The following is a 15,980-nucleotide window of genomic DNA, read 5'->3' on the forward strand; positions in this document are numbered from 1 at the left end:
CTTTAGTCTCTGAATTTCCTGTTCATTATAATGATTTCAATGAAGATTGCTTTCTATGATACTGCTCCCTCCACCACCCAAGCAGTCGATCAGAATTTTATACCAGGATCACCTTTTGTTTTTCCTGCCTCTCTTTGATGACAAATGAAAACAGAAGGGTGAAAGCACTTACCTGTGTGCTACAGATGCAGTAGTACTCTGATGCAAAATTGTTCATAGATTTCTGCACACTACATTTACTACACAGGAAGTAACAGATGTTATTCCTTACCAAAGCAGTCGCTGTTGGGAAGTTTTTGGACATTTCTCTGAGCAGAGTGCATGTTCTGACATCCCAGATCTCCAGTGGTTTGTCTTTAAATACTACAGCTAGGTACTGCCTAAAACAAGTAAGAGTTTACTTCATCAAAAGTAGTCATTACCCTTTAATTTGAGCATTTTACTTCACAAGTGATGTTAGTATCAGCACTTTGGAAAGGCTCAAAACCCGAGGAAGCAGAGAAAATTCACATGACTCAAATCTCACTCTGAAACTTGTGATTTTCTCTGAGTTAATGAGGTGCAAGAGAGTCTTTCTGAAAAACAGTCCTCCTTCAAAGCTGAAAGAGTTCCTACAAGTCTTTTCCAACCAAAACAAGTCTATGATTCAAAGCCAGAGGAATTAGACAGCTCTGTCAAGGGGTACTGCTCAACTGCTATTCAGAAGCCAAGGGCAGGAATTCAGGGAAAGCAGCAGCGCCTCTAGTTTAGCCATGTTGAACCTGAGCTGATGACTGCACAAGATAGCAGACAGACATGCCAAGGCTGTGGTTGGACACATTTTTTCTTCCCTCCACTCCAGATGCATAACACATTCCTAATCCAGTGATAAATGAACATAAAATCCTCTTACTCTAAACCGCTTCTCGGTCATGACTTCAGACCTTTCATCTGCAGAGCTAGATGAGCAAAACACCTTCTACCACTTCTCACATTCAACTTGAAAACCAAGAGAGGCTCTGCAGCTACTGTTCACAACTGCATTAGTCTGTCTTCTGCTCACTTAACATTCTGTTCTCTTCATCTAAGCCCAGGGCACTCCTTCATTTTTAATGCAGTAATAAGTTCATTATGTGGTTGAACTCCTGCAGATTCTCTGGAACACACACAAGCTTTTTCCCTTCTCTAAAGAAATAAACCTACTAAAATGTAGAGACAATGCCTTGTTCAAATCAACACTACTTTATTTACACAGGAAAGTGCAGAGTACTACTAGTATTAGTTTTGATAACAGAAAGACCAGGGCCTCCTGTCACAGGCCTGAAGTCAAAACGTGGATTTGATGGCAAACAGTTTGGTCATTCATCAGCTGACGTAGAATCATAGAATTGGTAGGGTTGGAAGGGACCTCATGTTCCATGGGCAGGGACACCTCACACTACAGCAGGTTGCTCACAGCCACATCCAGCCTGGCTGCAAAAGCCTCCAGGCATGAGGCTTCCACCACCTCCCTGGGCAACCTGTGCCAGTGCCTCGTGGGGAAGAACTTCTTCCCATCATCCAATCTCAATCTACCCACATCTTTTTTTTTTTTTCCATTCCCCCCAGTCCTATCCCTCCCTGACACCCTCAAAAGTCCCTCCCCAGCTTTCTTGGAGCCCCCTGCAGATACTGGGAGGCCACAATTAGGTCTCCTCAGAGCCTTCTCTTCTCCTGACTGAACAGCCCCAACTCTCTCAGCCTGTCTTTATTGGAGAGGTGACTTCTCAAACCATACCTCACCTCTGGTTTTCCAGCAGACAGTTATTATACAGGTGTGAAATATTTACTTGGATAAGTGAATAAATGTGAAAATCCATCCCACCTTTAATGCCAATCTTGTAGTTTTAAGTAAGGCCTAACTCACAGCAAAGGGAATTCACTCATCACCTAATCAAAGCTGACAAAAGTTGCTCAGGATTTTTATTCTCCCTAATATCATCAAAATGTCCTTAAGCAAAGTACAACATTAGTGACTGAGCTTGCAGTGTGATATGATCCTGATGAGACAAAGTGAAGCAGAGAGACATTCCCATTTTGGAACAAATAGTCTGATTTTTCTCTTGATGCTGTTGCAAGATTTTCCCAGACTCTCAGAGAAGGCTGTTGCTTTTATTTCCTGGAATTTCTGTTATTTCTGTCAAGTCATGGAGATCTTCAGGAGTTAAAGTATCATTTATGAACTTCCCCAGGCTCATCTACTTACTTCAGATGAGACACCTTTATCATTTCAATAGCTGGCTCATCATTGCCTCGCTCCCCACGGAATGCAACGCTCCTGCCTGCAACACCAAAAAGGAGAAGGGGAAAACAGAAATAGTTACTGAACTAAACATAGAAATAGTTTATAAACTATTCTGTTTGTAAATAGAACATCTCCAAGCATCCTACCAGACCTTACATTTAACTTGTCCCTGTCAAAGTTTTACTGCATTTCAAAGGACCAAAAGCAATGTCAACTCTGCTGTCCAATATAATATCTGACTTGCTTCAAGAGCACAACTGAAACTGATGCATCATGAACATGACACACATATACAGAGAGAGTTCAAAGGGTTATTATTTTCCACTCAAAGCCAATGAGCCAGGCTCTCAATTCCACAAGCTGGAAACTCATCAGTAGATTTCAAGTTTTCTAAGAGAAATTCCCTCGGCCATGAACCTCATCTGAAAATCCTTCCTCGATGAAGCACTAACTCATTCTACACTTGGCAGAGCCAGTCTCTCCTTTTCCAGGCTTAAAAACTTAGCATCATAGCTTCAAAAATTGCATCCCCTTGGACAATGAGCTGTAGAAGTGAAGGTATTGTACATATCATGAAAACAATGACCTACAAACACCAGGGTACCACAACACCTCCTATGCAAGTTTCATTCTCCTTGGCATTCAAAGCAAATTCAAATGTTCACACTTCGGCCACCCCTGTGGCTGCTCATAGCTCAATTACTGATCTTACACTAATTAATGTCAATGAATCTAGTCAGCAACAACACTGTTAGAGCTCTCATGTCAGAGGCCAGGCTACAGCAAACCTCCCACCTCTACTGTCTTCATTAGTGATCAAACACCCCAGGAATTTTCTTCCCTCTTGGTGTTCAGAAAGGAAAATGAGAATTTTGCCAAAGTATTCATGAAGTAAATGCAAACCAGCACAGCTTCCTGAGCACCAGAATGGAAGAACCCACAATCAAGCAGTTATGCGGTTTCTTCTAAGTTTTAAAAGAGGAAAAGTTATGCTTTTTCAGCAAAACATACACTGTGGTGTCAGTGTGGGGGAACCATAGAATCAATATGGTTGGAAAAGACCTCAGAGATCATCAAGTCCAACCTATCACCCAACACCTCATGACTAACTAAACCATGGCTTCAAGCCTTTTTTGAACACCTCCAGAGATGAGGACTCCACCACCCTGGGCAGCACATTCCAATGGCAAATTACTCTTTCTGGGAAGAACTTTCTCCTCACCTCCAGCCTAAACCTCTCCTGGAACAGCTTGAGATTGCATCCTCTTGTTCTGGTGCTGGGTGCCTGGGAGAAGAGACCAACCCCCACCTGACTACAACCTCCCTTCAGGTGGTTGTAGAGATCAGTATTCCCATTTATTTGCAACTTGGTTGCCTGCAGAAATACTGAGCCCTTCCTCACTTCTGTTTATCACTGTTCCAATACTGATTTCCAAGCTGAGTGAAAAATCAAACTCCCATTTCACACGAAAAGCAATTCGGCGAAGCATGTGTCTTTTCTCTCTTGATTTGAAACAAGTGAACAAAAGACACCATCAGGAAAAAAATTACAGTATTGTGACATTAAAATGACAGCCTCTTTGTGCAGCACCCTGTAAATACAAAAACTGAGTCTTCTCCCTGCTCTTTAGAAAAGAATGTGCAAAGCCACTTTATGCTGCACAAACCAATTCAGAATTAGCCACGTGTTGGAAGATTCAGGCTCTTCAATTACACATTAAGTGGCTTCAGCTTTTCACATTCCAAAACTAATTTAAAATTATTGAAGTGCTTCCTGTTTGGGGCTGTCTCAGCTCCCAAATTACACCTCCTAGTATTGTGCAAATATTGAGCTCAATCACAAATGTATTTGGCATGCATTAGAAGGCCAGGAGAGCTGAAAAACACACATAACCTGTTGGGTTTGCTATCAACAGGGTCTTTTAGAAAGTGGTTTTATTTGTTAACCTTACAAATCCTTTACAAAAGTGTCTTATCTCATTATTAAAATGCACACTTTGTTTGTGAGTTACAAGGGAAGTGAGTCCTCTCCTTTCCTCTGCTCTGCTCTCGTGAGATCACACCTGGACTACTGCATCCAGTTCCGATGTCCCCAGCATAAGAATATCAAACTGCTGGAGCAGGTCCAGAGGAGGCCACAAAGATGATCAGAGGGCTGGAGAACCTCTTCTAAGTAGATAGACTCAGAGAGCTGGGGCTGCTCAGCCTGGAGAAGAGAAGGTTCTGGGTAGACCTTAGGGCAGCCTTCCAGTGCTTGGCAGGGGGCCTGCGAGAAAGCTGGGGAGGGACTTTTTACAAGAGCTTGTAGTGACAGGATGAGAGGGAATGGGTTGAAGCCTGAGGACAGTAGATTTAGAATGGAGATTAGGAAGAAATTCTTTATAGTGAGGGTGGGGAGACACAGGCACAGGTTGCCCAGGTAGGTTGTGGATGCCTCCACCCTGGAGGTGTTCAAGGCCAGGCTGGATGAGGCCCTGAGCAATCTGGTCTAGAGGAAGGTGCCCTGCCTATGGCAGGGGGGTTGGAACTAGATGATCTTTAAAGTCCCTTCCAACTCAAACCATTCTATGAATCCACAAATTTTACATTCATACACACACTCAAATTCTGGCCACATGCTTGGCCTATCCTGAAAAATTATCTGCTGCTGCTCCAAACCACAAAAAATGGTTCCACACTATTTCAGGTGCACATGAAAGACTGGGGGCAGGTTGAGACAAAAGACATTTGGAAACCTATGCATTTTGTGAACAAAATATCTGACTAATACCCGTGCTGTGTGAATGCTTCTGTACCTCCTGCTGACATACATTCATCCTGTCAGTAAGTCCCAACCACAGACATCTTTGCAGAGGTTTTGTTTCAAGTCTGTCTGGAGAGCACCAGATGGAACACATTACCCAGCTTCCCAAGGACAGAAGAGCAGAACCAGTTAAAACTCCTCTGCATTGCTTTATTTTGTCATGACAGACAGTAAGAACTTAGGTTTGTCACTCCCCAGCAAATCTGTCAGCCTCTTCTACAGATTTCTCAGGAGATACTGACCTGTTGGTAGGTCCACCAGCTGCAGCTCATTCCTTACTAGTCCCAGATTGTTAGGTGTTGATGTGGCAAAGGAAATAAAGCCGGTCAAGCTTATCCACTCAATCCCCCTGTCATCAGAAGAGAGCAAAAGGAGCACTTTAGCCAAAATATTCAAATGGACTGAAGCACAATTTTTACTTTTTCCCCCCATGCATATTCTTCAATTTGACAACAGCCCAGAAGTAATTTTCTACACTTGATGGCAACACTACATTTAAGCCTACAAAGAAGCTACATGTTCACGAGTACAAGGTGAAGTTACTAAGAGCTCTCTGCTCAGACTACACGAGCTCCTGCTCTGGTTGAAACAAAAATCTCACTTGGAAGCACTGGCAGCTTTTGTGCAAATCCCTCACAGATACTCAGCACCAGAGCAGACTAAAAGCCCTGCACTGATTGAATCAGTGCTTCACCAAATGGGAAGAACAACCAAGTCACTCAAATCTGACAGGATACAGGAAAATAGCTGTATGGATAGTAGAGTGAGGAGACTTGATTCTTTGAGTACAGAGAAAGAAAGAAAGATGAAACTGAAAGAGAGGGCCTGAACAGATGTCAAAGGTTATCACACAGGAACTGAAATCTTGGCCTTTTTCTTAGGCATCCACAAACCAAGTTACCTTGAAGAGTTACAAGGATGTCAGGTTACACTGTGTACAACACATGGTCACCACAATCCCTCAAATACAGCACAGGCCACAGAAAGAGAGCAAGTGGCACTAGGTGGTACTGTTCCAAAAGGAGACAATCCTCTGCTCCCCTTTCCCACACACACTCTGTGCCAGCATAAATTGCCAACTGCTTCATCTGTGAAATAAATCAAGGAACTAATCTAAGAGAAAACTGGGACTGCTCCAATACATACATATGCCCAAGTTCATTTTGACATGGATAAGAGGATTTAGGTGTTCCTCAAATCCTTCAAGCATGGATTACTCAAGAACCATCTGCTGGACAGCTAATTCTTCTCTTACATCAAAAGTACAATCATGGCCTGTCTTGCATGAACAGATTTGAAATATGAGAAAGACAAACAACAGTACTTAGGATTTTCTGTCAGTAAATCCAGCTCACATTGTACTAAGGGGAAGGTTCCCAAAGGCAATGCAATCAAAGCCAGGGGGAGGAGGGAATAAATCACTCCCACAGTACTTTCCACATACAAAGTACAGACATATTTATCATTAGTGTAGCTCTATCTTAAAAACAAACAAATAAAACCCAAGCAGCAAGCTTTATTCCAAGTCCTCAAGCAAAGTCACTCATCTTCCTAACAGGAGCTATGAAAGTTCATTCAATCAAAAAGAGGTGAATTCAATTATTCATTAAAACATCACAGGGATGACTGAATAGAAGCCTATAGTTTTTCAATCAAAAAGAGGTGTATTCAATTATTAATTGAAACATCACAGGGATGACTGAATAGAAGCCTACAGTTGCAATAACACTGCAGAGACATTGGAGTCCCTGCAGGGTTGCAAACACAGGGAGCTTTCTGAAATGAAAGGAAGTGGAATTCTGACACCTATCTGATTGTTATCAACTATTCTGCTCTGTGGTTCTGGAAAAAGCACAGAACATTCAGCATGCCTTCTTACTGCCAGGAGTTATCCCATTCCCAAAGACCAAAGGCATTTTCTGCACTTCTCTCACCAGCTCGGATATAACAGGACATGTCCTTTACTTTGCTGTTCTGTGGCCATCTGTCAATACCAATACAAAGCTACAGAAACCCAAGATACTCACAAGGAAAAGGAAACCTTAGCTACCTGCCTGCCCCTGAAACAATACCATTCTTCTTGTTGCCACTCACAGCACCTGAGAATCTGAAGATTCAAGTTTTAATGAAGGAAACAAGCAATGCCCTTCCCCATTGAGAGCCCATTTGCACAATTTCACAGGCTCACAGGATGTTAGGGGTTGGAAGGAACCTCTGGAAATCAAGCCCACCCCCCTGCCAGAGCAGGAACAAAGAATCCAGCACAGGTCACACAGGAATGCATCCAGATGGGGCTAGAAAGTCTCCAGAGAAGGAGACTCCACAACCTCTCTGGGCAGCCTGTTCCAGTGCTCTGTAACCCTTACAGTGAAGTTCCTCCTCGTGTTGAGGTGGAATCTCCTCTGCTGTAGTTTATATCCATTTGCCCCTTGTCCTATCCCAGGGAGCAAGTGAGCAGAGCCTGTCCCCTCCCTCCTGACCCCCAGCCCTCAGATATTTATAAACTTTTATTAAATCCCCTCTCAGTCTTCTCCTCTGCAGATTAACCAGACCCTGGTCTCTCAGCCTCTCCTCATAGGGCAGTGCTCCTTGTAGCCCTCTCTTGGACTCTCTCCAGCAGATCCCTGTCCCCCCTGAACTGGGGAGCCTAGAGCTGGATGCAATATTCCAGGTGTGGCCTCATCAGGGCAGAATAGAGGGGCAGGAGAACCTCCCTTGATCTGCTGGACACACTTCCTAAAAGAAGACATCTTGCCTACTAGAGTTAAGGGTTACACTCAGCTGCAAACTATTGCTGAGGCTCAAGAATCTGAAGTTTAGGGATTCTATGAATTCAGCTTGCCTCAGTTACTTCAGGGGTCAAGTTCAGACATTTTGATTAATGCTTCCAGTGCAAACAAATGACAGAGGCTAAAAACACAAACGACTTTTCTAGTTGAGCATGGATGGTTGTGACTTTATGAGAAGGCAGCTGGTACTCAATAATTGCAAGAATCTGTGATCCTATGACTTTAAAAGAGAAAGGGAAAACTGGAAATCAAATCATCTCTCAAATGAAAATGCTGCTAAGATCTCAATCATATTAGCAGAAAGCACAGCCTCCAATTTCATTATTCAAAACCAATTGTCCTTGTCCTTCAGAGGTATCTGTATGGTGCACATGTCCCCAAGTGAAAATCAGCAGCCAAAGCAGATTGTTAAGAAGAGGAAATTACAGTTGAGTGCTGAACATGGTGTACCTGAGCTAATGGCAGCTCTCATCATGGAGGCATCAGGATTCCATTCCAAACACACAGGATTCCACTGCAGCATTGCTTATGCTTGTCAGGCAACCTGTGTTTACTACTGCACAGAAATAAGGCTAGCATCCCAACCTGGCTGACACAAGTGGCTGCCATTTTTCAGTCATCTTTCTGCGGGTGAGGAAGGTTATTTTCTTCCCAGTAGGTGATGAATGTTTGTAAAGCAGCTTCCCCAAGGAGGCTCAACTGCAACTCAGCTGCTAAAGCTTGTTTGTAATGCAGTCAGCTCCAAGTTTTGTCTGCAGGCTATACACATCTTTCCTGTAACCAGATTTTCATTTTAACAATTAAACCTGCTGCAACCTTGACCTTGTTAAGCTTCAGTGGAAAGGAATAAGCACTGCTCTGCTCACAGTTATCAGAATACACTAAATCAGCACTGAGAGGCATTACAAAGGCACCACTTGTGCTCAGCCAGAAGCTACACATCTCAACTATATTCTCACCTGCACCAAAGCTGCATTATCATCTCCTTTCACACCACAACAGCTTAGACTGCTCCACTGAGAAGACAGAGCAGGTATCAGACTTAGTTATTCTATGGTTCTTCTAATTCACAGAACCACACAGAATGCTTTGGGTTGGAAGGGACCTCCAAAGCTCATCCAGTCCAATCCCCCTGCACTCAGCAGGGACATCCTCCACTAGATCAGGCTGCCCAGAGCCCTGTCCAGCCTCACCTTGAATATCTCCAGGGATGGGGTCACAACTACCTCCCTGGGCAACCTGTTCCAGTGTTCCACTACCCTTATGGTAAAGAACTTCTTCCTAACATCCAATCTAACTCTTTCCTCTTGGGGTTTGGAACACAAGCCCTATGAGGAGAGGCTGAGGGAGCTGGGGTTGCTTAGCCTGGAGAAGAGGAGACTCAGGGGTGACCTTATTGCTCTCTATAACTACCTGAAGGGAGGTTGTAGACAGGCGGATGTTGGTCTCTTCTCCCAGGCGGCCAGTACCACAACAAGAGGACACAGTCTCAGGCTGTGCCAGGGGAGGTTTAGGTTGGATGTTAGGAAGAAGTTCTATACAGAGAGAGTGATTGCCCATTGGAATGGGCTGCCTGGGGAGGTGGTGGAGTCACCATCACTGGAGGTGTTCAGGAGGAGACTTGATGGGGTGCTTGGTGCCATGGGTTAGTTGTTTGGGTGGTGTTGGATTGGTTGATGGGTTGGACACGATGATCTTGAAGTTCTCTTCCAACCTGGTTTATTCTGTTCTATTCTATTCTAAATAAAGTTGACAATCATATTGATTTTGGTCTGAACATAGCACTTGAGTTAGGACAACTCCTAGAAAGACAACATCTTCCTGAAGCTTTCCAAAAGCTTCAGAACCTTTACAGAGTGTAAGCCCCAAACTAAGAATACATAAAAACTTAACTAAAAGGTAAAGCAGTTTTCCAATGTTTGGTTGTTCTGCTGCTGTTGTTTCCCACAGCTGTGAAATGTTATCAGGGATTTTTATTCTGAATTCTCTAATCACCTTAATGAGAAAAAACCAAAGCAGTAATGCCCTGTGCTGCCCAATAGAAAATAAAGTGCAACTAGTAAGTAGCTAATGGTATGAAACCAAAACCCCAAATGGTTTAGAACAGCAAGGGGAATTCTACTCTTACAGTGCTGCCTAATCACACCTCAAATGCACTTTGGGGATTTTGGTGGCAGATTCAAAGCAGGTCTCTCCATAATGAATTCTCAGAGCTCCCCATTCTCAGTCACCTGTACTTTGCACCAACTCAACATTGAAATGGAGACCACAACCTGATGAAGACTCCAAGTCACAACTCTGACACGAGTTGTCTATCAGTGTTCTCAGCATGGATAAATACTGAGCCCTGTATTTGGTGTTAAACCTCTTTTTTTTACTTCACTTAGGGCTAGAACTCTCAGTAGCAATTTCAGCCCCAATGGGGCAAAGCAAATAAACCTTGATGTACAAACTACAGTTGTTTCAGGGTTGAAAGGGACCTCAAACATCATCCAGTTCCAACCCCCCTGCCACGAGCAGGGACACCTCACACTACAGCAGGTTGCTCACAGCCACCTCCAGCCTGGCTGCAAACACCTCCAGGGATGAGGCTTCCACCACCTCCCTGGGCAACCTGTGCCAGGCTCTCACCACCCTCATGGGGAAGAGCTTCTTCCTAACATCCAATCTGAATCTACCACCTCCCTGGGCAACCTGTTTCAAAGCATACCATCTGTGAGTCACTGTTAGATTGGGAAGACACTGTCATAAAGTTTCCTGCCCTAAGAAGACTGTGTACTACCATGCACTAAAGAAACTGGAAGTACTTGATATGCATCCTAGCCCAGCAGGGCACAGATGCAACACAAATATTTAGTTCAGTGTCATTTTCACTCCAGTTTTGACAGCTTGTTTCTGCTCACACATAGCAAGGATACTGCTAGGTCAGACCTCTCAACAGCTGATTTTCTTGAGTGGCATAAACAATGAAGCAAGCCATGCACCTTGCTGGTACAACATTAGTTAGATGGGTTGATATTTATCTCCCAGAAGGATAACAGTAGGAATCAAGACTGAAAACTTACTTGACTTCACAGGAATGGATGCTTAACTCTTTGTGCAAGAGTCCACTTGTAAGATGAAAGACCAGGACAGAGCCATTACTTGTACCTAGAAAGAGTGGTGTAAAAAAAACCCAAAACAGTAAATACAGACTTGGCTTATGTTCCTCTTCAAACTCTAGTGAAAATGCAGGATCTTCAGCTATTCATCTCTTCCCCTCCCCACTTTTTCTTTTTTTTAACACCTCTGACTGACATTTTTAATTTTAGCAAAGGTATTTTGATTTCTAGAGCTCAGACTCCAAATACCAAAACCTCCAAGATTCTCTGCAGGCAGTGAAATCTATTTGGATCACCACCTTTTGCCTGCCTTGGGGAGTCTGGAGAAAATATGCTCACTGTTCTTGCATTTGCAGAGCACAGGCAGTGGCAGGTAAAGAATGTTTTGTTTTGATTGCTGAAGAGGAAGAAATGCCTCAAGTATTAACTGTTATGCACCAACAACAAGTCCAAGTGCCGGGTGCTGCACTTTGGCCACAACAACCCCATGCAGAGCTACAGGCTGGGGTCAGAGTGACTGAGAGCTGCCAAACAGAGAGGGACCTGGGGGTGCTGATCGACACCCACCTAAACATGAGCCAGCAGTGTGCCCAGGTGGCCAAGAGGGCCAATGGCATCCTGGCCTGCATCAAGAATAGTGTGGCCAGCAGGAGCAGGGAGGTCATTGTGCCCTGTACTCTGCATTGGTTAGGCCACACCTTGAGTCCTGTGTCCAGTTCTGGGCCCCTCAGTTTAAGAAGGACATCGAGACACTTGAAGGTGTCCAGAGAAGGGCAACAAGGCTGGGGTGAGGCCTTGAGCACAGCCCTGTGAGGAAAGGCTGAGGGAGCTGGGGTTGTTTAGCCTGGAGAAGAGGAGGCTCAGGGGTGACCTCATTGCCCTCTACAACTACCTGAAAGGGGGTTGTAGCCAGGAAGGGGTTGGTCTCTTCTCCCAGGCAAGCAGCACCAGAACAAGGGGACACAGTCTCAACCTGTGCCAGGGGAGGTTTAGACTCGAGGTGAGGAGAAAGTTCTTCACTGAGTCATTCAGAAAGAGAGATTGGCCATTGGAATGTGCTGCCCAGGGAGGTGGTGGAGTCCCCATCCCTGGAGGTGTTCAAGAGGGGATTGGACGTGGCACTTGGTGCCATGGTCTAGTCATGAGGTCTGTGGTGCCAGGTTGGACTCGATGATCCTCGAGGTCTCTTCCACCCTTGGTGATACTGTGAGACTGTGATAGTGTAACAATCTCAGGGGAAACTCATGGGTAGATTTTGCCAAATCCTTAATGCAATTCTGCTTTCTGATCCCTGAAGCAATGACCTCTTCCAAATGCCACATCAGGAACTTAGCAGCTTTTAGTTTCAACTAGATCAACAAATCTTCTGAGGTGCTGAGAGCTACAATTTTCTGTTGGACACTGGAAGCCTTAGTTGTTCTTCTCTTCTTTTCTTCTACATATCAACTTTACTAAATACAACAATGGGTACCTAAGACACCCTTCAGGTACCTCAAGCCTAGAATGCAGCCAGGCCTTGCTGTACATGCAGTTTATACACACTTGTCCAGTTTCCTGATCATTATGTTTCACCTGTTTTAACTGCTACAGCTCATATAAAACAGAGTTACATTTTAGCAGCACCACATCATGTAATGAGAGCTTGCCCCCAGTTTAAAGCACAGCTACTGATGCCACCCTTAGCTCAGTAATACTAGCAGTATTACAGTAAGTACACAATACATTCATGCATTATTATGGCACTTTCATTACTGGAGTGATAGCCTCTTTATAAGCCCCTGCATAATATTCTGCTTTGTGGTAGACCTCAGTCCTGTTCAGAAACCTAAGAAGGCTCTAGAGAGCAGTCAACCTTAAGAATAAGGAGAATCTCCCAAGTGGCTGGCACAGCCCAGAATCAACTGATAGCTTACATACATCAAGAGCACACTTGAACAACCCAGACCTGGAGGCCTAATTTAACAACTTATCACAGTCTTTAAATCTCTGTGTCTGCTGTTCCAGTCTGCAAAGACAGCAGCCTGCATGGACACACTGTGAAATCCCTGTAGTGGTCTGAAAGGGCATGTCAGAAAAATCAGGAGCTAGGGCAATAATAAATCAGGTGCCCACAGGTAACTATTCTAGCATCTAGATGAGCTTAACTACATGTGTAACGAGGCAGAGCAGAATCCCTCAGGAAACACAACATGCTGAAAGTGTGGTTTTTAGGTACCAACATCAGAACAAACCCACAGTGTCTGTGAGGTTCATTTATTTATTCCTGGAATTCAGTGCTGCAGCAAACCCTGTTTATTGATGCTTAGGATAAAGTGAGAGCAGCATGTGAAATAGCAAGTGTAACAATGGGCCAATGTCAGAGTGAATGAAAGGATAAATACAAACCTCTAGAATGGTTTAGGTTGGGAAAGACCCTCTGGATCATCAGGTTTAACCATTAACTTGCCAATATATTGCAATTCTTAAGGCAGGCACTGGGATGGGCTGCCCAGGGAGGTGGTGGAGTTGCTATCACTGGAGGCATTCAAGATAAGTTTGGATGTGGCACTAGGTGGCATGGTTTAACTGATATTGTGGTGCTAGGTCATAGGCTGGCCTTGATGATCTCAGAGGTCTTTCCCAGCCTCAATAATCCTGTGATTCTGTAGCATTACTTAAACCCAGGGCAGGAGAAAAAGACTCTGAAGACTATGATGGAGGCAAAGTAGTACAATGTTTGATATCCATGTTACACAAGGTCAAAAGATTTTTCTTCAGTAGAAACTGTATTTGTACTTAATACAGAATCTGCTCTTTTCAGAGCAAAGAATAATCTATCCAAGGCACTTACCAACAGCAAGGATTGGTTCATACTGTTTGATGTTTTTTGTTGTGAGAGGTGGGCACATGCGGATGGCAAAGGGAGGCAGGGGAAGGCCTGAAAGAAGCCCAGTCAGCAGAAATTTGAGGTGCACCTCCTGCACAACAGAATTCTTCAACTGCTCTTCTCCAGCAATTGTGCCTTGCCCTGCTGAAAAATTAAGCCTCTTGTTAGTATAAAACTTTAAGTGGAGATGGAACACTTCCCCCATGAAGAACGGCTGAGAACGTTGGGGCTCTTCAGCCTGGAAGAGAAGGCTCCCAGGAGAACTTCCCGTGGCTTCTCACTGCTTAAAGGGGGCTCTTAAGAAAGATGAGGACAATCCATCCAGCAGAACAAGGGGGGATGCCTTGAAACTGAAAGAGGGGAGACTCCTAGACACAGGGAAGAAATAGTTCTTGTATCTAGGAATCCTCCTTAGATTCCTAGATGTAAGGAAGAAAATGTTCACAATGAAGGTGGTGAAACGGAGGCAGAGTTTGCCCAGAGAGGCTGTGGAGGGCTTGAAGGTTAGTTAAAAATATTTTATAGATTTATTTATAGTTTTATAGATTTCTTTTCTAGATTTAAAGAGATTGACTTTTAAATATTTGCATTTCTTTAGTTGCATTTGGTTTTTAAGTATCTTTAAATTATTAGTCCAGTTCAAAGCCTTATGGAGGTCTAACTCCCAACAGCAACAGACTGAGTGCAGTCTAATGCTAGCAATGCAACAAATCTGCTCAGACACAACAAAGATGAGCACACAAAACATTTCAGTCCACTGCTGTGTACCAGTCTGAGTGATGCAAGGTACAAAAGAACAGTAGCAATGTGCTGCCCAGGAAGGTGGTGGAGGCACCATTACTGGAGGTGCTTAAGAAGAGACTGGATGAGGCACTTGGTGCCATGGTTTAGTTGATCAGCTGGTGTTGGGTGAGAGGTTGGACTTGATGATCTCAAAGGTCTTTTCCAACGTGGTGTGGTCCATTCCATTCCATTCCACTCCACTCCACAGGACACAGTCTCAAGCTGCACCAGGGGAGGTTTAGGCTGGATGTGAGGAAGAAGTTCTTCACAGAAGGAGAGACTGGCCATTAGAATGTGCTGCCCAGGGAGGTGGTGGAGTCACCATCCCTGGAGGTGTTTAGGAAGAGCCTGGCTGAGGCACTTGGTGCCGTGGTTTAGTTGATCAGCTGGTGTTGGGTGAGAGGTTGGACTCGATCTTGAAGGTCTTTTCCAACCTGGTTAATTCTATTTCTATTCTATGACATAAATGACTACAGTAAATGCAGGTAAGAGAAAAATCATGCCCCAAACATCCTCTTTAAACATCAAAGTGCAGAAGACCCTCCCACCAAGGTAAGCTGCCTCCACCAGCTTTCCCCAAAAGCAACTTGAAACCTGCACTGTTTTCTCTCTGAGCAGTACTGGTCACTCTTCCAACAAAAAATGAGTTTCAAAATGGAAAGGTAACCATTCTTCTGGAATGCCTCTCAATACTGAGGTGGTGGGAGCTATTCAGCTTTAAAAAAATACAGAAATGAGTAGCAGTGATATCAGTGGAAGAAATTCTTACCAATCATGTTGTCCAGTGAGAGGTCTGGGAGTTTATTTTGGAATGCTCCTACAGGAATTCCACAAAAGGAGACAGGAGAATACAAAGGGGATGCACTTGAACTGCTGTAAAAGAAATGAAAACAAGGGCCTAGTGAAAACTGGATCATCTGCTGACTTCAATTCTTGGTTTTCTTGGGCTCTTTTAGTTGCTCAGGATGTTCTTTCAGTGTTCTGAAAACTTGCTACTTTGAGAACACTTTAAGAAGCTTATTCCCACCATCAGCTCCCATGAACAACTTTTCCAGGAGATAAGGCACAGAAAAATACACAGAATGCAAAATAAACTTCACCTTGCTTTGGAACTGAAAAGTAGACAGGGGTATCCCTTGTTCTGAAGGAAGCAGTGAAAAGAGGCTTGCAAATACACTGCATTTGAATTTGTAAGTAGAGCTAGTGCCTGAATATTAAACTGCTGATGAATGCAGCTAAGCAACTGTGGGTGCAAGGTCCTGCAGCTGGGTCAGGGCAATCCCAGGCACTGATATAAGCTGGGCAGGGACTGGCTTGAGAGCAGCCCTGAAGAAAAGGACCTGGGGGTGCTGGTGGATGAGAAGCTCAACAGAAG

The 15,980-nt window shown here is 44.1% G+C and overlaps 1 protein-coding gene across 1 annotated transcript in view; it reads right to left on the bottom strand.

Annotated features, from left to right (window-relative positions):
* Positions 1-15,980, bottom strand: part of WDR11 (WD repeat domain 11) — a 55,802-nt gene that overhangs the window by 19,547 nt on the left and 20,275 nt on the right. Inside the window, exons 9-14 of the mRNA XM_054163532.1 lie at positions 15,375-15,478; positions 13,787-13,963; positions 10,921-11,005; positions 5,309-5,415; positions 2,225-2,300; positions 272-380 (exon numbers count right to left, since the gene is read on the bottom strand). Coding sequence (XP_054019507.1) covers positions 272-380; positions 2,225-2,300; positions 5,309-5,415; positions 10,921-11,005; positions 13,787-13,963; positions 15,375-15,478 — 658 coding nt within the window. The remainder of the gene's footprint in view (positions 1-271; positions 381-2,224; positions 2,301-5,308; positions 5,416-10,920; positions 11,006-13,786; positions 13,964-15,374; positions 15,479-15,980) is intronic.

The sequence above is a fragment of the Dryobates pubescens genome, chromosome 8 (assembly GCF_014839835.1).
Source record: "Dryobates pubescens isolate bDryPub1 chromosome 8, bDryPub1.pri, whole genome shotgun sequence".
NCBI lineage: Eukaryota > Metazoa > Chordata > Aves > Piciformes > Picidae > Dryobates > Dryobates pubescens.